The sequence below is a fragment of the Canis lupus genome, chromosome 34 (genome assembly GCF_003254725.2).
Source record: "Canis lupus dingo isolate Sandy chromosome 34, ASM325472v2, whole genome shotgun sequence".
In the NCBI taxonomy this organism is placed as follows: Eukaryota; Metazoa; Chordata; class Mammalia; order Carnivora; family Canidae; genus Canis; species Canis lupus.
In genome coordinates this window covers 34,965,171-34,993,163 of record NC_064276.1, presented here as the reverse complement: position 1 = coordinate 34,993,163, position 27,993 = coordinate 34,965,171, and the positions used below count along the sequence as shown (strand labels likewise).

The following is a 27,993-nucleotide window of genomic DNA, read 5'->3' as shown; positions in this document are numbered from 1 at the left end:
CAGTTTCATTGGCATTAAAAGTTTTTATTTGGAATTTAATCCACAATCTATACAAGTTATTTACAGGGCATGAAAATGGAAAACAGCACAAAATACGATTGAGGTATAAGCTGAGAGCACAGTATGTCATGTTTCAATAAATATAATTCAAAATTTGTAAACTAAGTGACCAGATAGATGAGTCTTGTTTTTATAGTAAAACCATATAAAATATTTATTTCACGTGAGGTAGAGGACAGTTTTGTGTGTCATGTGATGCAACCAACCACAGCAATTTTAACCATAAAACTGTACATCATTGGCAAAATTTTAAATTGATTTATGGTCAATATAGTCAACAACTTGTTTCAACAGTTGCAGAACAGTTATTTCACTTACTGCCTTCACAGGTTAGAAATTCAGAAATAATTTAAGACTACTGTGTTGGCTTAAAATTACCAGGATAAGCAAATACTTCTAACAGGATGGTTAAAAGCAAGTATATTTTATTTCTCCCAAACTATAATTCCCCCAAAGTTGTCCTAGATTAAGCAATTCTTTTGTGGGACTTTTTTCTTTTTACTAGAACTACTTTAAGTATGCTGTGCTTTATTTTCAAGTGAGGTATCTATATTGAAGGAAAAAAGTCTTATAAATTTCTTTTACATTCAGCTAACTTAATACATTTTTGTTTTCTGGGCTTAATTTTTAAATTTCAGTTTTTACATTTGATCGCTAATTCAAAAACAGTAGCACTATGTAAGACAGTTAGTTCTATCACTAAAGAAACAGGCTCCAGATTGCATTACAGTTTTAGAAGCCATCTAAAATGTAAAGATTTTACAAAAACAAAACAAAAAAACCTGTCCTTTTAAACAAGATGCAATATAGAATACCCATACAAATTTCTTCCAATAATAGAAATGCGTCAGTATCCTATACTAGAAAAAAATTTAAGCTGTTTATTCAATCCCACAATGTATAATACAGCAGTAATGTGTCCCTTATTGCTGACAGCTTCGATAAAAATTAACAAGTAGTTCTAAGCACAGAAACAGGTGTACAGTATGAGCACAACTTTTCATTATATTGATTTTTAATGTCCTGTCGTGCGGATTAAATGCATAAGAGCAAATGAAAATGAGGATTTTTCCCCTAAGGAATCAAAATGTAACTCACTGAAAAGAAAATTTTAGAAGCTGATCAAAAACTTTCAGCACCAGCTTGACAATTAATTTTAGGGAAATACCTTGAACATGCTTCTTACTACTCGAGTTTCCTCATCATTCTACTTTCCTTCAAACAGAAGCCACAGATGTGCAAATAAACTGGTTGTTTGGTCATGACTTCCAAAACCTATGTATAACCTGCAAATATCATTGTACTCAGTCTATTTCACCTACTTTAGTAACTGGTTTTTAATTCAATATGTACAAATGATTTTATATCTCAACTGGTAATATATTAAATATGTTATAAAATTAGTTCAAGAAGCATAAAACATCCTGACTCTCATGGACACAGAAATTCAAGCAAAAGAATATGCTTTACAAAACTAAAGCACAAGCCAAACTTATGTTGTTGGTCAAATCCTTTCATAGTGTTACAAGTTGCATTTGTGAAATCAGGCTGGTTTAGAGCTTCCTCAATGACAGCAGGTTTTACATTTACTGCCTTTATAGATTTGGTACCCTTTACTCACAATGTTTAAAGTATAGAAACTATCATCACCCAAATTAAACATCACCCATCACCCAGTAAGCTAATACTCTATCTTTTCTTCCTTAAGATGCTCTAGCACTTTTGATAGGCCGTTCCTTTAATGCAGCTTTTTAAAGTAAATATTTTAATATTTTTCCTAAAAAGAATAATATTACAAAGTCTGAGGAAAAATCTGCTTGCCTAATAAACTGGCACACAAAAACTAACACCAAAACAAACTTTAAGCTAGCAACCAACACACAAAATGAGCATGCAAAGAATAGAAGAATAAGTTTATATGGATATTTCAGCAGAGGCCACTTTTAAAGTATTACAAAATCTCTCTATTTTCAACCTATGTGGTGCAGTTTAACTTAAAATTACTTTTAACTAGAATAGGTATAATATTTACAATTGACTAAAATCTCTATTTTCAAGGAAGTTAAACAGAAACCTATGGCACATCAATGTATCTTCTGGAAAATGAAGACTATACAATTTCACGTGGCAGGTTTTTCTAATGCAAAGGATTAGAAAAAGTATTTTTTTACTCAATTCTAAATTAAGAGTTTATGTATTTTAAAGATGTTTAAGCACTGCTTAGAATTTTAAAATAAAATACTTCAAAGATTAAGCAACTTATTGTAGAGGTTTTGGGTTGAAACTTATGTAAGCTTGTCATTTATTAAGTAATATAAGCATAAAGTTTTTTAGTAAATTAGAAAAATGAAATTATAGGGGCTTGAGTTATCTCCCAAAAAGCTTAACTGACACAACTAAAATGAACACTATCATAAACTGTCTTTGTGATTTTTCTTTCTCCAGATCTAAATAAAAGGTATTAGGAGGGTATATCATTTTTAACATTTGTTCCTCCTTGAGGAGTCCAAGAAACAACAAATTAATTGCAGGGTTAATATAGTAAAAATTTAAATGGAAGATAGAAAATACACATTTACATCACACTCTAGTAAAGAAACTATACTTTGAAAAGTACAAAAATTCTTTTAGGATATGTAAGTACCATTAAGCAAAATATGAAAATAACTGACTAAATGATAACCTACTGATTTTTGAAGTTCTGTATCAGTAGAGCATCTGTCGTCTATACCAGGAATAGTATATAACCTTAACTCTAGCTGATTTATTTAAAAAATAAATTTAGCTCTCAAGTTATTTCATACAGTACTCTACATGAGAACACAAACAGAAAATTCCTGGAATAATAATGTCAATTAATGGTAGCTTCAGGAAAGTTCCTTTAATAAATGCATACTAAGAATTTTACCTAGTATTTCTTAAGCCAAGAATTAATGAATATGAAATTTGCCATTAAAGAATGACAAACTTTTCTGTGCAAAAAAAAGTGCAGAAGATTTGCCCCTCCCCCAAACTATGGAATTCCTTTATCTTCTAAAAATTATCTAAAAACCTTTTAGTGGCAGGTAACTAAACTTCCCTATATTAACCTATCATACACTATCAGCTGACTGTAAATTCCTGATTTTGATATTAAGTAGTAATTGACAATGGTCCATTCGTGCAAATATTGATAAGACTTAACATTTAAACATACAAAAATCCAAAATAACCTTCAAGGTGTTTAATATTTTACATTTTAAGGAAAAACAAACCCATTACAGAAAACAAATCCATTATATAAATTTCAGTAAGACCCATAACTACATATAAAAACTGTACAGGAGGGTTATGGATTGTATACAAACTGATGTACATCAATGGTTATCAGTTTTTTCTCAACATTAATATTTTCACACCTCTATTAACAACATAAACAAAAGTTCAAAAATTACATTTTATTCCCTCTTCTGAAGTTGCTGCATTAAAAAGAAATTCTAAATATAACCACATTTAAAGCAAAAAATAGATTACAACTGCTTCTTGTATTTAATAGCAGTGTATAACAGAGTATGTTATCCTTCCTCATTATGCCTATGGGGTGTGCTATAACCTCATCAATGAAATTCCTCTTGACAGAATGTCTCTTAGGAGACATTAAAAAAGAAAGAGAACTGGTGGAAATTCGTTCTATAATATGAACAAAATAAAAGCAAATTTTATGTGTAATAATGAGCATACTGTATCCGTTTAGAAAGGAGGCTGTGTTAATGAAAAAAATAGATTCAATTCCTTCAGTAGCTCCGTATTTTTGAAATATGAAGCCACCATCGTATGTAAAATTGAGTCTGAAATATGGGTAACAAAACTGACCACAACTATCCATTACACAATGCAGCTTTTAAAAAGTATACAACTGCTAAATTTGCATTAGAAATATAGGCAGATTATCTAATAGTTGAAACCATATAGTACTGTTTCTAAGCTGGTTGAAAAAAAGTACAAAGAAACATACATTTTCATTCATTTGGAAAATGTAAAAATTTATGTACTAATATATAATCTCTTCACTTTCTCTGATCTACAAATGGATAGGATGCCTAGTTATCTTCATGCAGACAAGTTATTCAGAATTCAATAACCAAAGCAAATAAACAAACAAAAATAAACCCTGTTGGGAATACACAGATGAATCTCTATAAAGGTTTCTATTCCTTAGCAGTCTTAGATGATTTCAAAATTTGCAGCTTCAGCTCTTTGATCATCATCTCTAACTTCTGTCTTGCCTCCCGTTCCTGCCGGAGTTCATCTTGGAGTTCTTGCCTATCGGCCTCAGCATGGTCCAATCTCTGTCTTAGTTCGGCCAACTGAGGGATTTAAAAGACTTGTGTTAGTTCTCATTCAGTTTTGTTTTTCCATTTAATCCTCACACCATGGCAAAGACCCACTTTCAAATTACTTTTTACAAAATGAACTGTTTCGTGCATATTACAATCTCTTAAATATCTAATAATACTCATCCAACTTTGACATAACATTGAATTGAGGGAAAAACAAAGGGTCAAGAGAACTAACACTAAACCACTGTCACCGTGTCCTACACTTTAGTGTACCCCTCACACAGCCTGCTCAAGTTAAGGGTGATTTGTTCATCTTCCCCAAGTTGTGAGCTGTTACTCCTTTTTGCTCAAGTGCTTTTGAACATAGTGGGTAACAGTTTATGTCTGTTAATTTGTTGATCTGAAAGCCCATTTACTACATTAAGATAATACAACATTTGATATTCAGACAGCTAGAGATTAGCAATTTGGGCAACTGAACTACAGAAACCTAAGGAAAGTTTAATAAAGCAATCACAATAAAAAAATCATCTTGGATGATATGCTATAAACTTGTGTTTAACAGAATTACCTATTTTGAAATCTTGCCCAATGAAATGAGCTTGACAAAAAGTAATTTAATAGAGAAGGTAACACCTTCAATTTCCACACTGAAAGGGCAACATTATACAAACTGAGTAATTCTTACCTGTGCTGCATATTCAGCCTCTTTGTCTTTTTCTAAATTTGAATCACACGTACATTTTTGCTTCATTACCTGCTCTAATTTTTTCTCTAAGTCTTTCTGTTCAATATAAAATTCTTCCATTCTATGAGCATGTTCATTCTGCAAAGATTCAAGCTCTTTTTGCAAATTCTGCTGTTCGTCAGTGAGTTCCTTCATGGCTTTTGAACTGCTCAACATTTCAACTTCCTGTAATATAAAGAATCACAATACAACTTTTATTTTACTTCCATCATGCTAAAAATTTCAATACAGAAAAAAACAGGACAGAAAACATCTAAAGTTCAGCTGTCATATCAGTTTTATATAAAAGTAATTATCTTGAAAACTATTTTCTCTAAAATTTTTTTAAAAACCCTGCTTATGAGTGTAGAACTCTAAATCTTAAACACATCTATAATACCTCTCTTGACTTTTCTTGAGAATATGCAAAAAGTATCTTTTCATAATAGATTATCATTTAGATAACAATTTTACCATCTGAAGTTGTTGCTTCTTTTGCAAAATTGAGTTCAGTTTTTCCTGTTGTTTTACATAAGTTCTCATTACTTCTTCCATGATCTTTCCCTTGTCATCCTCGCAAATGATATCTTTGACAAGAAGTGGAGATGAAGCGGCGGTATCATGGTCTATTCCTGCCTTGCTTGTGTCTCTGGTGAAATTGCAAGTGGTAGACTCAGGTTTCTTTTTACTTGTAGAATTACTTGAGATTGATGGATCTTTGAGAGGCAAAAATGAAGTAACAAAAAAATGAATATCACTGTTAAAAAGTCATTAGAACAACCCACAAATGAAATGGGGGAAAAAACTCTATTTACATATGAAATAAAAAATAATGAAATACTTAAGAATAAATTTAAGAAAAGTAGTACAAGACCTATACAATGAAAACTATAAAACATCATTTAAAAAATTAAAGACCTAAATAAATGAAAAGGCATCCAACGTTCATGGATTGGAAGATTTAATATTGTTCAGATGGTATCATTAACTGAATGTTAGTGATCCCAAAATTCATTTGTTGAAATCCTAATGCCCCAAATAATGGTATTAGGAGGTGGACCTTTGGAAGATAATTAGATCATGGGGGTGCAGCCTTCATGATAGGATCTATGCCCTGAGGACTTCCATCATGCGTCTGAAGAGAACACAAACATTTATGAACCAGGTAGCAGGCCTCTGCCAGACACCAAACCTGCTGGTGCCTTGATGTTGGACTTCCCAGCCTCCAGAACTGTAAAAAGTAAATGTTTGTGGTGTAAGCCACCCGGTTTATGGTATTTTTGTTATAGCTGCCTGAACAGACTAAGATAGACAGTAATATTCCCCAAATTGATCTACCTTTTCAATGCAATTCCTATCAAAACCCCAGCTGACTTTGTGGCAGAAATTGACAAGCTGATGCAGAAATTCATATGAAAAAGCAAGGAATCCAAAATAGCCAAAACAATCTTGAAAAAGAGTAATAAACTATTACGACTGACACTGCCCAATTTCAAAGCTTATTACAAAGCTACAGAAATCAAGGCTATGTGTAGTATTAGCATAAATACTAAGTCCAGAAATAAATCCATACTTTTATGGGCAAACGATATCCAACAAGGGCACCAAAACAACTCAATCAGGAGAGAATTGTCTTTTCAACAAATAATGTTGGGACAACTGCATCCACATACAAAGAGTGAGACTGAACCTCACGCTGTATATAAAAATTAACTCAAAATGGATTAAAGACCTAAATGTAAGAGCTACAACCCTTATATGTAAATCTGTGACCTTGTATTAGGCAATGGTTTCTTAAACATAACACCTACATAAGCAACCAAAGAAAAAATAAATTGGACATCATCAGATTTTTAAATTTTTTTGTTTTGAGGTAACTACATGGCTCAGTTGGTTAAGCGTCTGACTCTTGATTTTAGCTCAGGTCACAATCTCAGGGCTGTGAGACTGAGCCCCCCAACTCCAGCTCTGCACTGACCATGAAGCCTACTTAAGATTCTCTCTCTCCCTCCTTCTCCTCTTCCCACTCCACTTATGCATACTCTCTCTAAAATAAACAAAAAATAAATAAAACGTTTGTGCTTCAGAAAATACCAACAATAAAATGAAAAGACAACTGATAGAATGGCAATCATATATCTGATATGGGTCTACTATCCAGAAAATATAAAGAACTTATAATTCAATAGTAAAGAGACAACCCAATGTAAAAATTGGCAAAAGATCTGATTAGATCCAATAAAACATAGAAAGGCACCAAATATCATTAGTCATTGGAAAATTGCAAATCCAAACCATGGATACCACTTTACAACCATTAGGATGGCTATAATCAAAAGAGAGACAATAACAAGTGTTGACAAAGATCTAAGAAATTGGAACCCTCATAAACCGCTAGTAGAAAGGAAAATGGTACAGCTGCTTTAAAAAACAGTTTGGCAGCCCCTCAGGATGTTAAACATGACCCAGACTTTCACTCTTAAATGCATATCCAAAGGTAATGAAAACATGTCTACATTAAAACATGTGCATAAGTGTTCACAGCAACTTTATTCATTACAGCCAAAAAGTAGACACAATTCGGAACACCCAGCTGACTCACTTGTAGAGCATTGGACTCCTTAATCCTGGGGTCATGAGTTCAAGCCCAATGTTTGGCATGGAGCCTATTTTTTTTTTTAAAGTGGACACAATTTAATGTCCATCAACTGATGAGTAGATAAACAAAACGTAGTATATTTAACTATACAATAACAGAATGTTATTAAACTATATAAAGAAAACAAGTACTAAAATATGCTAGCTAAAACATGGACTAAAAAAATATTATGCCAAGTGAAACGCCAGACAATAAAAGGTCACATATTACATAATATTTTTCATATATATCCAGAATAGACAAATCTATAAAGACAAAAAATAAATAGAGGCTGGGGAAAGAGGAAAATAGAGAATAACTTCTAATGGATTACAGGGTTTCTTTCTGAGATGATGAAAATGTCTTGAAATTAAACAGTTGTGATTATTGAACTTTGTGAATTTACTGAAAGTCCCTAAATTGCACACTTAATTAAAAGGGTATATTTTATAGTATATGAACTCTACCAACAATTTTTTAAAAGTCACTAGAATTAGATTGGGAAATAAAATATAACACAAATATGACATAATAGTACATTCTAATTATAGTTTGCCATATTTAAATCCAAAGAAAGTTGAATTTTGAAAATCTCATAATTAAAGTACAGAAACCCCCCAAAGAATCTCAATTACCTATTAAAACAGTTAATGATTAACGGGCTCTTCAACTACTCTAAGAAAGCTGAAATAACTGTTACTTACACTTGTCTAAGCTGTAAGCAAAGCTCTGCTGCTATATAGGTAGTAAAATAGGCAGCTTTTGAACAGACATGTCTCACTTGGTCCACAGTATTTTAAAAGACACTGTAACTAGGCAGCTTTTCTTTTTTTCTTGAAAGATGTCTAGCCAGCATTCTGCTTTTATGCCATCTGCCTGGCTCCTAGAGCTATGAGTTTTCAATTCTTCAATTCTTGCTTATCACATGGCTAAGTTTCCCTGAGTCCTATACCTAACTATTCTTACGTACTTCTTAGCATTATTTCTTTTTTTAAGATATTTATTCTTTTTTTTTTTTTTAAGCTCTACACTCAGCGTGAGGCTTGAACTCACAACCCTGAGACCAAGAGTTACAATGCTCTACCAACTGATCCAGCCAGGTGCCCCAAAATACTTCTTAGCATTATAAAATGGCTTCGCAGTTCACAGCAAATTAGAAAGGACCTTCTGAAGAAAACTGACAGCAAAAAAGGGCAGGAAAAGGAAAAAACAATCACGTAAAAATCACTTGCAGTATGAAACTATGTAGCCTACATACACTTATCATTAGCCTCTATAGCTATAACTGTTCTAAAAAAAGGGGTAAGAACTGAGGTTCTAAGTAGTCACTCAGAATTTCAAAAGGTACATTTTTTTTAAGATAAAAGCTTCAATGATCTGGAACACGCTCTTAAATAGAAATCCTCTTTAAAAATGATGAATAAACAAAAAAAAAATGATGAATAAACATAGTTATTAGATATATGATTTAAAAAAAATAATTTCTGAATACTTACCTAAACGGCTACATAATTCTCTACTTGTTTTTAAATCCATTTTCTCCTGTTCCTCCAGTGAGACATCTGGGTAAGACACCATCTTTTGATGTTTCCCACTACTATGAGGCTTCTCTGACTGTCTTGGTATGGACCTACTTGTCTCTGTCTTTGTAACCTCTTTAGTCTGGGATACAGTAGAAGTAAGCGACACATTTGGGGCAACCACTTTATCACACATGTATAAGTAGTAGCTAAAAACACAGAAAGGCAAAATAAGACACATATTATATTTGGGTAAAAAAGCAAAATATGTTAAATCTATTTCTATGGTTAAAAAACTTTATACTAACACAGACGACATAACAACTCAGAAAATAAGGATCATAGAAAAGAATTCTTTAAAATTTCAGTACTTTAGAGAGTAAGTGCAAAATTATGAGTAATTTTTGTTATTTTGCAAAAAGTAATTTCTAAACACTAGAGAGATACTGGGAAAGAAAATTAGTCTCATCTCCTTCCCTCAAAACCACCTGAGAACTAAAAGCATGAAGCACTTTAGAGCTGTTTAATAGCCCTGAATAGGTAAGGCTTATGCTACAAAGAAAAAAGACCAGGCACTACCATTTTCTTGCCCGCTACAGGTCCAAAGAAAGGAATCCTTGCTCTTTTTTTATACAGGCTGATTCAATCCCACACCAGAAAGCTATGGCCTGATTCATGATTCACCACAGGCCCGATGAGGAGCTCCCAGGGCCCTTCTTGTATAGCACTTTGAATACCACGAAGCTACTGAGGCTGGGCAGTCCTACTTGTTTCAAACCCCACAGAGCAATTTTTCTGAAATACTTTAGTACTTCTTAATTTGATAAAACCTCAATAAGTTGTACAAAACTAAGATTGAAGGGAGAACTACCAATTTTGCTCAAAGCTCACATAAAACATAAAATTGTTCAGATTATTTGAGAGACCCATAGAACAAATTTGAGCTAGATACTGAAGTATTAACTGTAATCTGTATAACCTTTAGCCAAAAGATGCAACCACTTACTGATGTACTACTTCATTCCCTAAACTCTAAGTCATTACATCTCATTTTTTTATACAGTAATCTCTGTTCTTCTTTACTAATTACATGAATTCTGAGGATGAAAACTCAGTATTCTGCTAAGAAAACTGACAGATTTAATATTGCCCAAAGACTTATTTCAAACACAATAGGTATGGTAGGAACTCTGCAAATGTAAATAAGACTGAGATGCTTCATTACCATGTTTGGGGAGAATATGTATCTACAGCAATAAAAATCTAGGAATAAATAAAAAGTTTATAATCCAAGGTACATTTTTATTGAAAACATGAAGCTGGATTTTGAAGGACATGGTTACTAAGAAAGCTTCTGAGTTTCAAAACATTTCTTTGTAAAATATCAAAGTTGCATACCAAACTCTTGTAGAGTTGGTTTACCTCTTAAAGAGAAGTAAGGAAATTAAAGGAAAACTTCCAATTTTTACTTTAGGGTGAAAGGGAAATAACAAATTCCTAGAAAGAACATAAAACACCAAAAAACGGTTATCTCAAAAATTCAACACAACTTATGACTCATTTCATTAACAAGCCTAAAACTAAATAATGACTTCCCAGGAACTAGAACAGTACCTGACACACAGATGTTGAATGAATGAATGAACAAATGAGTGAATTAACAAATGAGCCAATACCCACTCACCTGGGGTGTAAAAATGAATGTGTCTGAGAAACATGGTCGCCTTCCTGCTTTATAACAGGGTACCATGACTGTAATTCCATTCCTGATGGTGTATCTATCTGTAGAAAAATGCAGAAAGGAAAAAGTTCATTGAGGAAATACATGATGGTTAATTTTATGTGTCAACTTGACAGGGCCACTGGATGCGTCTGGAGAACCCTGACTAATAAGAGTCACGTTACTTGAGAGTCCTCTTCTAATAAGGCAGCTTTCCCTTAAAGTACCAAATCTTGTCACTCAAAACCACGTGAACTGTCCCATCACAGAAATAGTTTCAGTATGCATGGAACCATGGATTACCAGAAAGAATTTCATAAAATTTCGTACTAAGGAATCTATTTTTAAAATCCATTCTAAATAGTACACCTTGCAAATGTACAACAGCTTTGGTAAGTTCAGATTCTTCTTGCTGCCACAATCAGAGAGCATATACCCCTTCCCTACAGTATGTGTTAGTGGATTAGATAACAGTCTCTATCAATAAATACTTTGCCAGGGGAGTGATGTCACTAAGATGGCAACATAGGTTGTTCTTGACTTTGCTCCCCCTCACAAGAAAAACAAACCCCTATTCAAGAACAAGACACACTGAGAGCATCTTATAAAATGGGAGGATGGAAGCGGTGAGGCTAAAGCACCCCACTGCACCTCAGAGACCAAGACAGACTGTGTTACAAGCATAGATGTTAGCTGAACCTACTGTGGTAATCACTTCACAATATCTGCAAATCAAACTATCGTGCTGTATGCCTCACACTTACACAGTAATGTGTGTTGATTATTTCTCAATAAAACTGGAAGTAAAAAAAGGTGGATAGACGGATGAATAGGTAGATGTATAATTTTAAAAAAAAAGTACAGTGAAACGTTAAAAAAAAAAAAGGAAAAACAATAATTAAAAAGACAAGGGAACCCAGGTAGAGCCTCACAGAGTAACCTTGAGTGGAGGAGACGGACAGCACGTCCAGAAAGACCAAGGCTGATAGAGCCTTCAGGAAGAGAGAGCTGCCCAGAGAGAACTCTACAGATCTTCAGAGGGTCTGCCTCAAGAAGTCGGCTTGGACCTGAGCAGCACAGCCTGTGAGCAAACTCCTCAAAGCTGGCTTGTGTCTTTCTCTAGGCAGCTGATACGGTGCCTGATATGAGGGAGGGAGGGAGGAGTCCAAAGGAGCAGACATTTTAGCCTAACATGGTACAACTCAAATGGGCATTATTCACTCGACAGCTTGGCCAAAACACCGATGAGATGGACGGCAGTGCACATTTTTACCTTCCCTCCACACAATCCTGCCTCCACTCCCTTCCTTTACCAGGCAATTGATCCCTAAGAAACATCTTACACACCAGGAAAAACACACACACACACACACACACACACAAAGCAGGCTAAACTCAAAACTATTGTGTTTGCTAACACTTATCGTAAACCATATTTCCTCAAACCATATATGTGAATAAAGGAAAAGGAGGAGTTAACTGGCTACTTAATGAACATCTATCTACCTAATAACTTTATACACCCTACTTAATTCTAACAAGTACTTAAGTAGGTATCATGACCTCCATTTTATAGATTAGAAAACTGAAGTTCAGAAACTGAGAAAGAAAATAACCCGTGACAACGAACTTCTCCTTTATTTTGGTCCTATATGGCCTCCCCACTACCACCATCCAACAGCGCCATATTTCAAATCACAATAACTACCCTTCCCTCTTGGGAAAATAGTTTTCTTAAAGGGGGAACAAGACTCATGTAGTAGAGGAGGGAGCTGAAAGGAGACAAGGTTTGGGGAGAGCAATAAAGACAGGAGGCTAATGGACAACCCCAATGGAATAAGAGAGGACAGAATGGAGAATGAGATAATGAAAAACTGAGACAAAAAGGAGTGCTGGATATTCCTCTGAAAGTCTCCACTCTCTTCTTCAACTAGGTAAGGTGTGTGGGAAATGACATCCTCACCCAATAATTCAGTGCTTAGAGGACAGCCACCAAATACTAAGAAATTAGGAAAACTATTTTGTCTGATGTCCTAATATTCCAGTTTAGAACCAAGAAACTACTAAAATGGAACAGAAACAGATCTACAGATGTAAGCAATTGTGATTGAAGCAAAATCTATTCATAAACTGTCCATGGTTTGATTGGGGGAGTTCCTGCTAATGGAGGAAAACAATTAGAATGAAGAAACTCCAAAGAAATCGGACAACCCACAGCCAAAACAAAATGGGTTGAAAATGAAAAGGAAACCACTTTTGGAGCAAACATTACAAAATCTGACCAATCAGGAGATGATTTAAGACCAATGAAAAGCAAAAAATAAAAATATGGTAACTTCTATTGGCAGAAGATCAACATTTTGGTTAAGAATGAACAGGAATTTGAAAAACTGACAAAACCATCAGATTAGGGAACGTAATGGTATTTTCAAAGGATTTAAGAGTTCAGTATTCCATAAGGGCCTCTAGGCTCTATACAATTAAAACAAACAAACAAACAAACAATCTTGGGCCACCTAGGTGGCTTAATCAGGTCAAGATCTTGGAGTCCTGGGACTGAGCCCCACATCGGGCACTCTGGTCAGTGGGGAGTCTGCTTCTCCCTCCCCCTGCCCACCCCTCTGCCCTCCACTTGTGCATGCGTGCTCTCTAATAAACAAATACCATCTTAAAAAAAAGAAAAAACTCACAGTCCAGATTAAATATTCTAAAGAAGTGCCAATCACTTGCTGACAGTTTCTCAACCTATAGCTCAGTTCTACCAGTAAATTAGAAAAGGTAATGCCAGCAATAGATACTAAATGACAGATACCAGGTGACAGCTGATAGCCTAAAGAGAGGAGAATTACAAGGTGCAGACACAAAAACTGATTCAAAAAGCAAGACAATAGGAGAGCTTTATCATAAGCCAAGGGCAAATAATTTAAAATATCTCCATTGTTCTCTACCTTCATCACAACACAGTACAGTAACTGATGTTTAAGAAGTCTTGAGTTAACGTGACATAGTTATATTCAATATATATACCAGATATAAATACTATACTGTATACAAATAATTATAAATGATATAAACCATTAACTATATACCTACCACTTAGACTGAAAACTAAGACATTTTAGAATTCATGAAAAAGGTTTAAGTTAAAAAAAAAAAAACACACTGCTAAAAAGAGTAGCTTCATCATCCAGAAAATTCACTTAGGCAGAACATTTTTCACCCCAACACTGTATGACAAGAGGTGTTAATAAGCATGGATAAGCTCACTCTAACAAATCAATGAGATAGGACATCAGCCTGAATTAAATGAGAATTTTTTTCTAGAAATCCTTTGTTAAGCTCATTATTTAAAAAATAAAGCAAGTTCCACTTTAAATCAGTTTCATATCTAAAATAATTCTGGATCTACTGCCCAAGATATCAACTGTTCCCAGATTTTTAAAGTTCAATTTACTAAAATTGACTTATATATTCAAAAGTTTTTTTTCTATTATATCTGGAATCTCAAATCTTTAAAATAGCAAGTTCTAAACTTCCTCACCCAAAGATCTTGACCTGAAATCTGACTCAGTTTAAAAAAAAAAATCTGACTTAATTTTGATCACACTCATTTCAAAACTCTACAGCTTGATTTGTGTTAAGTTTTACTTTTATTCACGATCCAAACTCAGTGCATCTTTATTTCTAGGTCTCTAAACTTCAGGTGCCACCATAAATAATTGCTAGCATTTTAAACATCCATCCCTAATTTCTGTCCTTTATTTTCTAATCTCACACCAACCTAATAAAATCACAGTCTACAGGTTCTAAAGAAACCTTCCTTAAAGACCCTTCGTGCAGTCCACTAGCCAATGTCTGTATTCCTCATTCAAAATCCTTGACAAGTGGCTATCCAGCCTCCACTTCAACAGCAGCTTGAGGTCAAGGACCATCTTCCTTACTTTTGTATTTCCAGTACCTAGCACCATGCCTGGAATATAGCAGGAACTAATAACTATTTGTTGAATAAATTCTGAATGACGGCTTAGCTCATTAATTCCCACGGTGGCCTTTTATCACGTTACTCTGCTACCGTGAAACTGAGAAGACAGGCTCTTTCACATTCAATATCCTTCTACTCCATGAAGTACCAAAGAAGCCCAACAGTCTCTGGGGTGTATTTTTAGAAATCAGATCTACAAATTAAATAATATAAATGATGGGGAAATATATAACACTAACCATGATAAGATGTTGGGATTTAATTTTACCCAACATGTGGTAAGCCATAAACACATTTATAACAACTTACCCTGTGTGTTAAAAACAATTAAGAAAAGCACATATTATACAACAGAAAATTCACAGGCATGCCAGATTTTCTCATCTATTCTGCATTTGTGTCAACATACAAATTAGGTCTTTAAAAAAAGAACAATATAATTAAATGGCACAGCAGTAATGCTACTACTGATCAGGAATAAAAATCAGATACCAAGATATGAGCATCTATCACCTCTTATCTTACCTTTCAAAGTAGGAATGAATAACTTACTCATTTTGTGTAGTTAAACATTAAAATAGAATACATTACTTGGCAAAGGAGAGAAATAGATCACTTAGTATCTTAAGTTAGAGCCTTAAACATCTTAAAATGCCCAACTTCCCCCACCATTATCTACCACAAAATGAACAGATGGCATCCTCATCTGAAACACATAGGAAAATTTTTAGACATATTATTTCATTCCAAAGTTCTTTCTCTAAGTCACTAAACAACAAATAATGTCTATGAAAGCAAAATTTAAACAATTCCAAAATGTATAGAAGAGTTCATCTTAAATAAACATCAGGAAATGCTTTATGAAAGTTCCTCTAAATTTCGACTTACTATACACACATGATCCTTTGATAATCAGATTTCCTCATAAAGAACTATTGTATTTTGGTGGCACAATGCTTATTAGTCTTACAATGACAAATAATTTAGAGAACTTGATTTCATTTACCAAAAAAAACACAAAACATTTTAGTTGCCATTTTATAGATACAAAAGCAATCCCACTCACTCAGCATTATTCATATATAAACATTCCAATTTGTACTTACATAAATAAATAAATATCCTTTACAATTCTTAGACTTACCTCCAATAATAAACTGCTTTTAGGCGGCACTCTAGTTTTTAATTGCAATTATCAGACTAATATTATCTTTAATGAATAACAAACATTAATGAACTAAAGAAATCGACGTAATACCTCAACATAATGGTGGGACTGCCAAAATCTCACCAAAAATCAAAATTAAATTTTTTTAAATATGTGGAAAATTTATTTTTTAAAACAGAATTTAGGAAGAGCTATAAAAGATAAATGTTTAAATTGTGGTATTCATGAGACAGTAAGCATACAAAGGACTAGCAGACTGGTAAATTTAACAGACTACCCCTCTGATGTGCTTACATAAGAAGCAAAATATAATACATATTAAATATTAAGCATACATTACTTTGTACAAGCCCAACATAAATCATTAGCAACCTTACTAAACACATAACTGAATACATAGCTAAGCAATAGCTTCTTAGGTATATAGTGAATAGACTTGTCAGGATCTTTGTACTGTGTTATTATAATACTAAGCCATTCAAGTGGCCAATAAATGATTTTAGGACACAAAGACACCCTACTACACAGCTGCCAACAACTCCTACTGAAAGAAACTGAATCTCTCACTAAAGGATCAAGTTACCTCAATACTTCCAACATGTTGTGAATGAGTGTTTCAACTGAAATAGGAATAGTGTTGCAAGGTAGCAAATAACTACTTAAGAGACTTTAAGACTTAGCCTTGTGCCTTGCTTCATTGTAATTATTAGATTAATCAACACGATGCAAAACTGAAACAATATGATCTAAGCACCTCCACTAACTTACCAAAGACAGATCTTCAGGAGTTACAGCAACGCCTGCTGCTCCCCCACACTGAAAGATACCACCTATCTCACAAAACCAATTTTAAGTTTAAAGTGCTTAACTATGCTCACAGGAATAGCAAAGGCTCATATTTTTATAAGGTACACTATTATCTGAAATCCTTTATGGAAACAAAACCATGTGAAGTCAGTAGCATGTTATCACTCCCTTTACAATGTGAAGGAAAAGGAGCAAAACTGATAAGTCCTGTTAATAAATTCCAGGTACTTTTAAAAATAATTTTTTTAAGTTTATTTATTTATTTAAGTTCATCTCTATACCCAATGTGGGCCCAGAACTAACAACACCAAGATCAAGAGTCACATGCTCCTTCAACTGAGCCAGCCAGATGCCCCTAAAAATAAAATTTTCTATACTGGAATTCTACAGTGTCCAATCCATTTAATATTACAATAACTTGGCAATCTTCCTGTCATATATGTCTTTTCACCAAAATATCTGTATAAATCTAACATTTTGCTTTTCTATCCCATTTCAGCACATATGCTTTTTTAAAAATTATGATCTCAGATCATTTTCGCCTTCAATTAATGGATATTGACAATATCAAAATGTAGATTAATTTTATTATGTGCAATGTAGTCTATTTTTTACTTTACTCTATTTCATTTTGTTTGAATGCTGGTGACCCTCTAAATTGATTTCATAACCCTCCTGGCCCTTCTCAACTGGGGTTCTCAAGAGACAAGCCCAAATGCCCCAAGGCATCCATTTTATGCAACGAATTAACTTCACTCTAAAGCATTTAGAATGGTACTATATACCATCTTTAGGAGAACTGATGAAACCTTCACTCAGGTCATTTTCTATAGGGCTTAATTCTCCTTTCATGGAAGCCCAGATGAAAAAGCCTACTACATGAACGACAAATTGCAATTAGATAAACCTTGCTCCAAGTGAACTGTCTTAAAATTGGTCCAAAAGTATTATTTCAACAGCTGGTCCTGTATTAAGAACACCTGTGTACTGTGCCAGTGTTTTTGCACCGATTTACAAAGTATTACATATGTAAAGGAATTATCACTCTATGTTACAATTACAAATTATGAAATTTTGTTTTCTTCTTTGGGCTTCTTTAGGATTTACTACAATGCCTATATTGCTTTCATAATCGCACCAAAAATAACTTTTTGACATGGAATAAAAGTTCTACTGTTACCAAAATGGTCTTTAGTGAGTTTCCTAAACTTTTGTATTCCTTGTCCCCATAACATAAACAAAATATGCACTTATAGTGCTATTTGAAATCTCAAAATAAATTCAATACCATAAATTAAAAAAAAAAATGCCACTTCACTTTAAAATTAAAACTGTTTTTATCCTCGAAAATCACTGGTAACTTTATGGGGCTAGAAAGACTTTTCATTCAGTTATTTAAACCTTTATTAAACATCTACCATATTCTAGATTCAGAAACTAGAAAATAAATTCCTGCCCTAGGGGGCCTGGGTTTCATTTTTATGTACATACATCTGTGACCCACTTTTAAGTCTAGAAATCAAAATGAGTTAAAGTAATTTTGTTTTTCCTATTCATTCCTTTTTCTGCCTTGCATAGTGCTGTAATACTTTATCTAGTGATTGAGGCAAACTACACCTTAAGAAAAGGTTTAGAATTTAATCATATATTTTCTTTTCTTTTTTTTTTTTTTTTTTTTTTGCTTTTGCAATCTAATAAGATTTTTAAGTTATTTTATGTTATGATCCTTCATTAGAACAAAATTCTGCATGTGGACAAGATAAAGGTTCTAGCCATTACTAAAGCTATTCCCAAACTAGTTCTACCTCTTAAACAAATTGAGTTCCACTTCCACACTTTCCTCTCCAGAATTCTAAAGAGATTAAAGTTAACCCAATTCTTGATTACTTCCTTGTTCTCCCAGTGGCATAAATTTTAATACATATATAGCTATGAGAACACTATCGGCTGCCTACACATTGATTCAGGTATACCCTTTATCTTCTTCCTTGAAGTTTAATTTTTCCCCATTTCTCAGACCAAAAAGAATAAATTTCTAAGTTCATCATAAGCTTTTTAAAAAAGTGTTAACATTTATAAATGTTTTATCATTTTTTAATGGTAAAAAAAACGAATACAGGCTCTGTAATTTCTAAACCATAAGGGGGCACTATTCCCAAAGCCGTTCTAAGATTTCATTGAACCATCCTTCTAAAACATAATTTGTCCTTACAAACATAATTCTTATAATAGACCTGTTTCAGACTTTTCTTCTTGCGTAACTTCATTTTAGTAAGTAAATATCCAACCAGTATAATTAATGAGTGCAAATAATTAAGAGTGAGTACATTTTAACCCAATACTCAGTTACTTTATTTGTATTAGAAATATCTTCACATAATTCTAGATTAAGTCAAGAAGATGGTTTGGGGGAAGGAAAAGTCCCCAAATATATATTCAATATTTCAATAACAGTTTGAAGCATCACCCTACACTTCTAGACTCTTAACCTCCAAAATGCTTTCACTTCTATTCTCTTATTTGGGTCAGTTATCTCATTCAACAGTTTATCTGCAAATTACATATGTGTTTATTTCCAGATAGAACCATCATTTTTCTAAAAAACTCCAAATATTCTAAAATATAATGCAGTGTTGCTTTTCAAAAATTTATGCAACTATAAAAAGGATTTCACTGAGTGCCTTTGACGTGCGAAGCACTAAACTTACATTCTGGAAAAATAAGAAAAAGTCTCTAAACTCATGAAGTTAATTATTAATTTTAAAAGTTAGACAAAAATATTCATACTAGTCCCCCATATGAGCACAAACAATCTGATTCTAACTTTATCCCCACTTGATCAAAACTTATGCTAATAACAAAATGCAAACTATATCTCTGATATAACAGATTACCACCAAATGTGCCCCAACTGTTACTGGAACACATTTTGTCTCAACACTACTGTTTGTAGTTGCCCATTTTCTCTAGTTTATTTCCTTACCTCATTTAGGTTTGGACTAAGAAATGCATTTCCTAAACAAAAGAAAACCATTTACAAGACGGGAAAAATTTTTTGTACTATTATTCCAGTGACCTCTGCAAAAATGATGAACTGAAAGGAAAATGCAAAACTAAAAACAGCAAAACATATAATGGGCTTTAAAAAAAAGTTTTAGTTGATATCTTTACATCATCTTGTTTGCATTGTAGATAATCTATAGGGTTTTTTTTCTTCTCCTGAGTAAAAACCATAATATTTTACTTACATAAGAGTAATCAAGTCTGAATGTTAGAAATCTAAATTTTACTCTTTTAAAAAAATATCAAGGCATGGGGCACTTGAGTGGTTCAAACCAACTAGGTTAAGTGACTGACTCATGGTTTTGGCTCAGGTCGTGATCTCATGGGTTGTAGGGATGGAGCCCCTATTGGACTTCCCGCTCAGCAAGGGGTCTGGGATACACTCCCTCTGCCTCTCCCCCCACTTCTGAACACAGGTGCACTTGCGCTCATGCGTGCACTCACACTCTTCCTCTCTTGAAAATAAATAAATAAATCTTTTTAAAAAAAAATACATAAGGGCATATACACCATCTTTACCTTAAAGATTGTCAGACACATTCTGTAATAGTAAAGAACCACCTATGACTACAAGGGGGCTTTTCTAACTTGCTTGGAAATAATCTTAAGTAAATATTACCCTCCAAATTTTATTTACAAATGATCAGTTTGCAGGGTACCTAGGTGGCTCAGTTGGCTAAGTGTCTCACTCCTGATTTCGGCTCAGGCCATGATCTCGGGGTCATGGGATCAAGCCCAGCACCAGGCTCCGGGCTTGGCATGGAGTTTGCTTGGGATTCCTCTTGAGATTCCCCCTCTCCCCACTCACACGTGTCCACACTCTCTCTCTCAATAAATAAACTAAAAAAAAAAAAAAATCAACTTGGGACGCCTGGGTGGCTCAGCGGTTGGGCGGCTGCCTTCAGCCCCAGGGTGTGATCCTGGGGTCCCGGGATCAAGTCCCACATCGGGCTCCCTGGATGGAGCCTGCTTCACTCTCTGCCTGTGTCTCTGCCTCTCTCTCTGTGTGTCTCTCATGAATAAATAAATAAAATATTTTTTTTAAAATGATCAACTTGCTTAGCAACCTTTTATCCATAGACAAAAATGTAAGATCCACAAAATCAGAATTAGATCAAATAAATAATACCCACTGAAGACTGGAAAAGAAATAGGGCATTCTTGCATAGATTCACACATGGTAAAATACAATAACCATATTTCTAACAAAAAGCACAAAAAGCTCTGGTGATATGAAGAAATAAATAGTTTAAGAACACCATTTTGCAAAGCCACCTAGGCAGATCTAAAATCAAATGTGTTTCTTGTCGTGACCTGAGTAAGAAAGAGTTCAAAATATACCTTTGGTTTCTACATAGAGCCAGTTCCTCACTTAGAACACTGACCTTATACCACTTATTTCTCCCATCTAAATATAGCTACTAACTATGCAAATTAAATGTAGCTATTAGTCATGCAAATAGTTTGGTGATCATTACTAATATAATTTCCACCCTTGGAAATAGTTTAACAGTTGCTACATTTCAATCAACTGCCTATTGAGTTTCATAATTTTGTTTTTTCAATCTAAGACAATACTTTGACTATGTAAACTATATAAACATACTGAATTATCAAAATATATTGAATTACATTAGCATTCACAGTAAGCATAAGGTACTTTACATAAGAGATTAATATATTTAGTATACTCTTGTACTTAAAAAAAAAAAAAGAGAGAGAGAGAGAGAGAGAGAGAAAGAAAGAAAGCCTGTCTTGACTTTTTCAAATGAGTTTCCTCTGGGTCTACTTGGTTTGTTTGGCAACCGACTCACTGACTCACAGAAGATAATAAAAAATGTTCCCCAGTCAAGGATATCTCCTAGCCGCCCCCCTCCCAGTTATATACCTTAGTTTATAATTCAAGTTAATACAGTGTTTATGAACCAGTATACTTAGGGAAATTGATAGGAAAAGTTACTGTTTCTCAAAATTCAGTTTCTACTACTAAGTTTGCTTTAGGGAAAAGCTGTGAAAACTACTAGATGTCAAGTCAGAAGAACTGCATTGGACTCCTGACTCCACCACCCACTAGTTATACAACCTGGAACATGTGACCCATCTGGGGCTGGTATCTCATCTGAGAAGCCTTGTTCACAGACCTTCAAGAAAGAACTACCTCACAAAGTTTTAAGGAGTAAACTTTCAAAATATGAAGTGGCAAGCATGATAAACCACTCAAGTATATACATATATATACACATACACATGAAGTCAAAAGTTTTCTTTCCTAAAGATTTGATTACTAGAAATCTTCCTAAATTTCCTTAAATTGCTGAAAATTCACATAAAATTGGAAATACTAACAAAATACACCAAAACACTGAAGTAAATCTGCAAAAAGGTAACATAGCCAAAAGGTGAAGGAAAAAATCTCGGACCTTCCCAAATAAAAAAATGAATTCAAATAAATAATTTCTGAGACAATAAAGGACTACATCCAGATGAAGAATGGTTTCAATTTTACCCAAATCCTGGCACATTCAGTTTCGGTTAAGTAAATTCATCATTTTTCTTTTTAACCTTTATCATTGGCTCTCAGATGCTTTTTCTCACAAACGCAGAGCAGGAATATCAGGCAAAGTAGTTTATCCCAAAAATGCTTATGTTAGAGCAATGAAGATTATTGGAGCAAGAACATCTGGCAAGTAATGTGGTCACCTATGGGCATGTAAGAGTAGGGCTCCTAATTGACTTAGGGCAAGATACCACAAATATCAAAAGGAGCATGCCACGTTTTGAGAATGTAGATAATTTCCAAGCACAAACTTCAGCGTGGGGCCAATCCAGCTGTAAGCAAGTCCTGCAATTTGGGAACTGGCCTGAAGTCAATCCTGCTTTAAAATCAGTCAATAACTGCACATGAACAATATACACTTATCTAGTAGCCACAGGCAAGGAATCTCAAAGTGCTGACCCTTTGGAAATGGCAAGTAGCAAACTATCCTGAATTCGAGTCTAAAATTACCCTCTTGAGCTTCAGAAGCAAATCATAGTTCTAAAACTAAACTGTAACTAAATTTCCCTCAAAACCTTAAAGGTACCATAATAAAGCACATGACACCAAATCTTAGGCTCTAGCCCAAGTTCTAATGTTGCTGTGAATAAGCCTCAGTCATTTAATACGCCTCATTCATTTCGTCTGTGAAGTAGAAAAGGCAGAGATTCTTTCGAGAAATAAAAACTAAGAGTGGAAAATTAGATTCTTAAAATGAAACATGGCCAATCTTTTGTTGTATGAATCAAATAAAATTATACACGTAAAACCGCTCAAGAACATTTGCCACATTGTAAGTGTTAAATAGTGCTAGCTCGTATATGGATTTTAATCAAGTAGAAAAGTATACGTTAAAACCAGATCAACAAACTGGATATTTAATAACCCAAATCTTGTTTTACCCGGGCATTCAAACTCTTAGAATGAAGATCTTCAGATACCAGATAATGTGGTGGAAACATGTTTACGATCTCCATACTGACAGATTTTTATATTAATATTTAGTCTAAAAATATCTTTTTATTCTAAAGCTATCATATTCTTTTAAAGTTATTTCTTTAAAAAAAAAAAAAAACCTTGCTTACTGGAATCACAGATTCTTCAGATAAACCTACCTTTTCCATTTATTTCCAATACCGATCAAGCCTAAATACCAGGTACAGAAACAGTGTTAGAAATCCCAGATCTACCTTTGAAAGATGCTGTTTGAAGCCTACAACCAGGATTGTTTTGGCTAGCTATTACACCATTTGCAAATGGAAATAACACCAAAGTGTAAATTATCTCCAGTCCTAGGACAACAACAGATCTAGTCATCAAAAAGCAGGATGTGTGAAAAAGAAAGAGAACATGACTTGAGAAAGAAGCCCCAGATCCCCCACTCCCTGGCTGTATAATCTTAGGAAAGCCACTTGATCTCTCTGAGCCTCATTCTCTTTATCTGTAGAATGGGAATAATCCTACTTCTTGCACTAGGTTGTTTGGAAGATCAAACGAGCACATACACACACACACAGGAAAGCACTTTATAGCCTAAAATGTGTAACACAAACATAACACATTACAGAGACCAGTATTTTTTGTTGTGTTGTGTGAGCAGGAACAGCTTCTTAATGCACAGGTTAAGCAATAGTCTAAATATAGCCTTGATTTCAAAGTGAACCTCTGCCATTATTCAAAATTACTATTTAAACAGAACAAAACAAAACTTGCCTTGGATTGGGTTCTCTTTCCGTTTCTCAGGCTAAATTTCTCCTTCATTTCTTCTAAAATTATCTTCAGTTTCTTTTCTTCAGGTGTCCCTAAGTACTTCTGGTTCACATGGAGATAGCAATGCCATTTGGCGGACTCGAAGCCCCAGTGGCAAGTCCTTTTGTCAGGTGATCTGTGAGAATGCATCACAAATGTCTGGGGTGCAAACATTCCACAGCACTCCAGGCACTGAATGCACGGAGCATCAGGCTGAACGTAAAACTGGGGTGCAAAGAGACCCTGACATTTGCCCAAACATTCATGTTCCACTTCAAAGGCACTGCCAGTTTCCTTTAACTGGGCCAATGAGTTTTTCGCAGGAAGTACGCTACCGTTTTGGGGAAAAGTGCGTGGCCGCAATAAAGCGTTACATAGTCTCTGTGCGTCAGTTAACGTGATCAGTCCGCAGGATGGGGCATTGAATGGAAGTATTCCCAGGACCTTTAGGATGTGAAGCTGGTCTGAAGTACACCGTGAACAATAGATGTACAATTCGTCACACACGGTATTTATCTGCTGGAGCGAAAATTCTCGGAGAACCGAATTTAAGACTTGGGGCAAACAGAGTCTCTTTTCTCCTCCAACCTGAAAACAAGAAATGGACTCCCCTTCCAGCACGGTCTGGGTGAGCTCCGTGGAGCTATCCGAAGGGATGAGCAGTGGCCCAGGAAGAACCTGAGGAGACGGAAGAGGCAGAAACACGGTAGGGGACATGCTTTCTTGGGAATACCGAGCAGAAAACGCTGCTGGGCCACCCAGAGAGCTCTGACTGCTCAAATGGAACTGGGCCAAAGTGTGTTTCAAACTGGGGTTTAAATGTAAAGGTTCAGGCACAGAGGCACAGGTTCGCTTGACATGTTCCCCATCAGTTTCCATTGGCACTTCGTAGTCATCCAAGTGTTCCTTCTTCACGGTTGGCATCTTGCTGTTGATCATCATTTTCCCGTTTGCGTGAATGTCTGTCATCATTTTTTTCACTGGAGGGCCGCCATCATCTCCCATCCCATTCAGTTTTTTACTGGAGCCCTGAAGCAGGGAAAAACTTGTCTGCAGGTTTGCCATGGCTAAAAACTGTCGTGTTAAATAAGTAAGTCTGAAATGTGCATTGTTCTTTTAGTCACTCATTGGAAGAGAGAAAAGCAGTATGTGTCAATACTTAGGGTAACTTACTCTCACAGAAAATCTCAATGTTCAGAGAAATCCCCTTAATAGATTTTGCAACTTGATCTGGTTCTGCTTCTGCTCTAGTATAATTTCACTGCCAGTGCTATAAACTTTTTTCTTTTGTCGCTAATAATAGAGAATATAATTTTGAGAGGCACACCTATGAAGAAGCCTTTTCTCTTAATTCTTCCAATATATGCATTAAAGTACACTTAACAATTCTCTCAATTCGAGAAGTCCAGAATCAATGCAGTGGTTTGGTTTGGTTTTAGGCAAAACATGTGAAAAGTTTGTGTGATTACTTGTGTCACAAAACCTGGACACAAACACAAATCAAAGAGTCGCTCCCGAAATTAGTTTTTGGCACCGAGGACACCAAAAAAGGAAGAAGGGGGGAAAAAAGTATCTTCTCTAAAAGTGATGATCTGTTGGTCTGTGTTGATAAACTGAAGGCTTGTATAAATCCTCACACCAGTGGGAAGAGCTTTTGACTCCACTTGAACTCCTACAGTTAAAAATGATACCTTAAAAAAAAAAAAAAAAAAAAAAAGGTTGCCCAGTTATCTTCATGGATTACTGTTCATTCTTCTTTTAATTAATCTGGAAGAGAAAGGGGTGGGGGAGAGTTATATTTGAATTTGCTCCAGAGGCCAAAGGGTCAGTGTGAAACTAGTTTCTTAATCTTAGACTGAGTTCACTTTACCAAAGGTGACGTGAGCGACTTCTTTAAATTTAGCACCAGTTAAGTAGAAGAGCTTCATTTAAACAGGAAAGCAATCTGGAGAATGGGTAAAGGGAGCAATAGTCTTCCTCAAAAGGGAGAGGGAGGGCTACTCCAACTCAGAATAGGAAGAGTCTTTAGATAGATCATCTCACCCAAAACTCAGTGCCAGAGGCTTTCTCAGGTATGCCACTTTACCGTAATCCATTACTTCAGCTCTTAATCGAAAAAAATAAATATATATATATATATATATATACACCAGTTCCATCCCCCCCCCCAAAAAAAAATCAGATAGCAGTTAAGATATCTACCACATGGAACTAAGTTACGATTTTAAGTGCATGGATTCACCTAGTCCACGTATGCTATTTTTTTTCTGAAATGACTGTAGGCAAAAATTAACTTTCCCTTTAAAAGGTTAGTGAATGTGCTTCATGGAAGCCAAAAGCTCCCGGACTCCACTCCTGGGAATCTCCATCCTTAACCAGACTAATCCCGGACAAAACACACACACACACACACACACACACACACACACACACACACACACACGGCAGACAGACCTCACAAAGAATGCAAATGGAGGAAGAGGGAAAGAGAAAAGCTTCTTCTTCCACTTCCTTCTTGAGCGAGAATCCGAAAGAAATCCAATCAATGGAAATTTCTGCCTCCCCAACTCCCAGCAGTTCACCTTAGGAGGACCCAGGGTGGCGGCCCAAGGCCACGGGGCAGGGCGCGGATCGCCCACCGCGGGCAGGGGGCGGGGGCGGGGGGGGCGGGGGCCGGACCTGCGGGGGGGCCCCGAGCCCCGAGATCCTCGGCCCGCGCCCGCCCACCCACCCTGCGCGGAGCCGGACGGGGCGCCGAGAGGCGGGAGGCCGGGACGCCTCGGGCTGTGCACGCCGAGGGGGAGGGGGAGGGGGAGGGGAGGGGGGAGCCCCCAGTCTCGGGGCGACCCCGCGCGCCCTCCCGGCGCTGCCCCCGCTGCGGAAAGCCCCGCGCGCCCCGGCCGCGGGAAGTTGCCGGGCGCTACCCCCGCACCCTCGGGCTGCACCCCCGGCCGCAGGGGCCACGGGGCGGCGGGGTCTGCGGGCGCCCGGGGCGCGAGCCGGGATCCCCGCGCCGCCCGCCGCCCGCCGCCCGGGGCATCCCCGAGGAGCGCAGACGGTCGGGGGGGGGGGGGCGGGGAGCGCCGCGCGCCCGGGTCTCGGGGTCCCGACCGCCCGGGTCAAGTGCAGCGCCCTCCCCGCGCCCCCGCCCCCGCCCCCGCCCGGGGTCCGCGAGCCGCGACCCGCCGCGGGACCCCCGCCCCGACCGCACCCGGGACCGGGACCGGGACCCGCGCGCCCCGCGCCCCCCGCGCCCCTGCCCCGCGCCCCTGCCCCGCGCCGCTCGACGAGCCCTGCCCCGGCCCCAGCGCCCCCCGCCCCCCGCCCCCCGCCGCCGCGTCCCCCGCGCCCCGGGGCCGCACCTGTGCCCGCCGCCGCCGCTCGCCCGCTCCCCTCGGCTGTGCCGGCGCCGCTCCGAACCCCACACACATCGCTACACACAGCCCTCTGACGTCACCGAGCCCTCGGCCCGCCCACGTCACTGCGGAGACACACGGCTTCCCGCAGACGCCGCCGCCGTCTCCGGCCGCCCGGGGGCGGGCAGGGGGGAGGGGACGCGAGCCGAGCCGGCGGCGGCCCCGCGCGCGCGCCCCCGCCGCCCCGCCCCCCGCCCCCCGCTCCCCCCCCCCTCGGGCGCGCGCCGTCTGGCTACTGGGGCTCCCGCGCCCGCCCCGCCCCCGCCCCCCGCGCCCGCCCCCCGCGCC

At 36.8% G+C, this 27,993-nt stretch overlaps 1 protein-coding gene and 1 long non-coding RNA gene across 7 annotated transcripts in view; one reads left to right on the top strand and one right to left on the bottom strand.

The window, feature by feature from the left end:
• LOC112645949 (uncharacterized) overlaps positions 1-27,993 on the top strand; it is a 53,005-nt gene that overhangs the window by 13,797 nt on the left and 11,215 nt on the right. The gene's annotated exons all lie outside the window — the stretch shown is intronic.
• Positions 4-27,844, bottom strand: SKIL (SKI like proto-oncogene). 6 transcript variants are annotated; one of them, XM_049105647.1, is made up of 8 exons: positions 27,652-27,839; positions 26,744-26,800; positions 24,250-25,980; positions 10,949-11,042; positions 9,241-9,473; positions 5,581-5,822; positions 5,068-5,292; positions 4-4,406 (listed from the first exon to the last, which is right to left on the bottom strand). In XM_049105647.1, the coding sequence occupies exons 3-8, from the start codon at positions 25,352-25,354 to the stop codon at positions 4,248-4,250; spliced, it is 2,058 nt and encodes a 685-aa protein (XP_048961604.1). In that variant the 5' UTR covers positions 25,355-25,980; positions 26,744-26,800; positions 27,652-27,839; the 3' UTR covers positions 4-4,247. The 6 variants fall into 6 exon arrangements, with proteins under 6 accessions (XP_048961604.1, XP_048961606.1, XP_048961607.1 ...); XM_049105649.1 differs by lacking the exon at positions 26,744-26,800 and having other exon boundaries at positions 24,250-25,318; positions 25,759-26,056; XM_049105650.1 differs by lacking the exon at positions 26,744-26,800 and having other exon boundaries at positions 5,137-5,292; positions 24,250-26,056; positions 27,652-27,844.

Coding starts and splice junctions, on each gene's coding strand:
- SKIL (XM_049105647.1), bottom strand. CDS start 25,354: ATGGCAAACCTGCAGACAAGTTTTTCCCTGCTTCAGGGCTCCAGTAAA. Junction 5,293..5,580: donor AGAAGCAACAACTTCAGATG/GTAAAATTGTTA, acceptor TTTATATTACAG/GAAGTTGAAATGTTGAGCAG. Junction 4,407..5,067: donor AGGCTGAATATGCAGCACAG/GTAAGAATTACT, acceptor TAAATCCCTCAG/TTGGCCGAACTAAGACAGAG.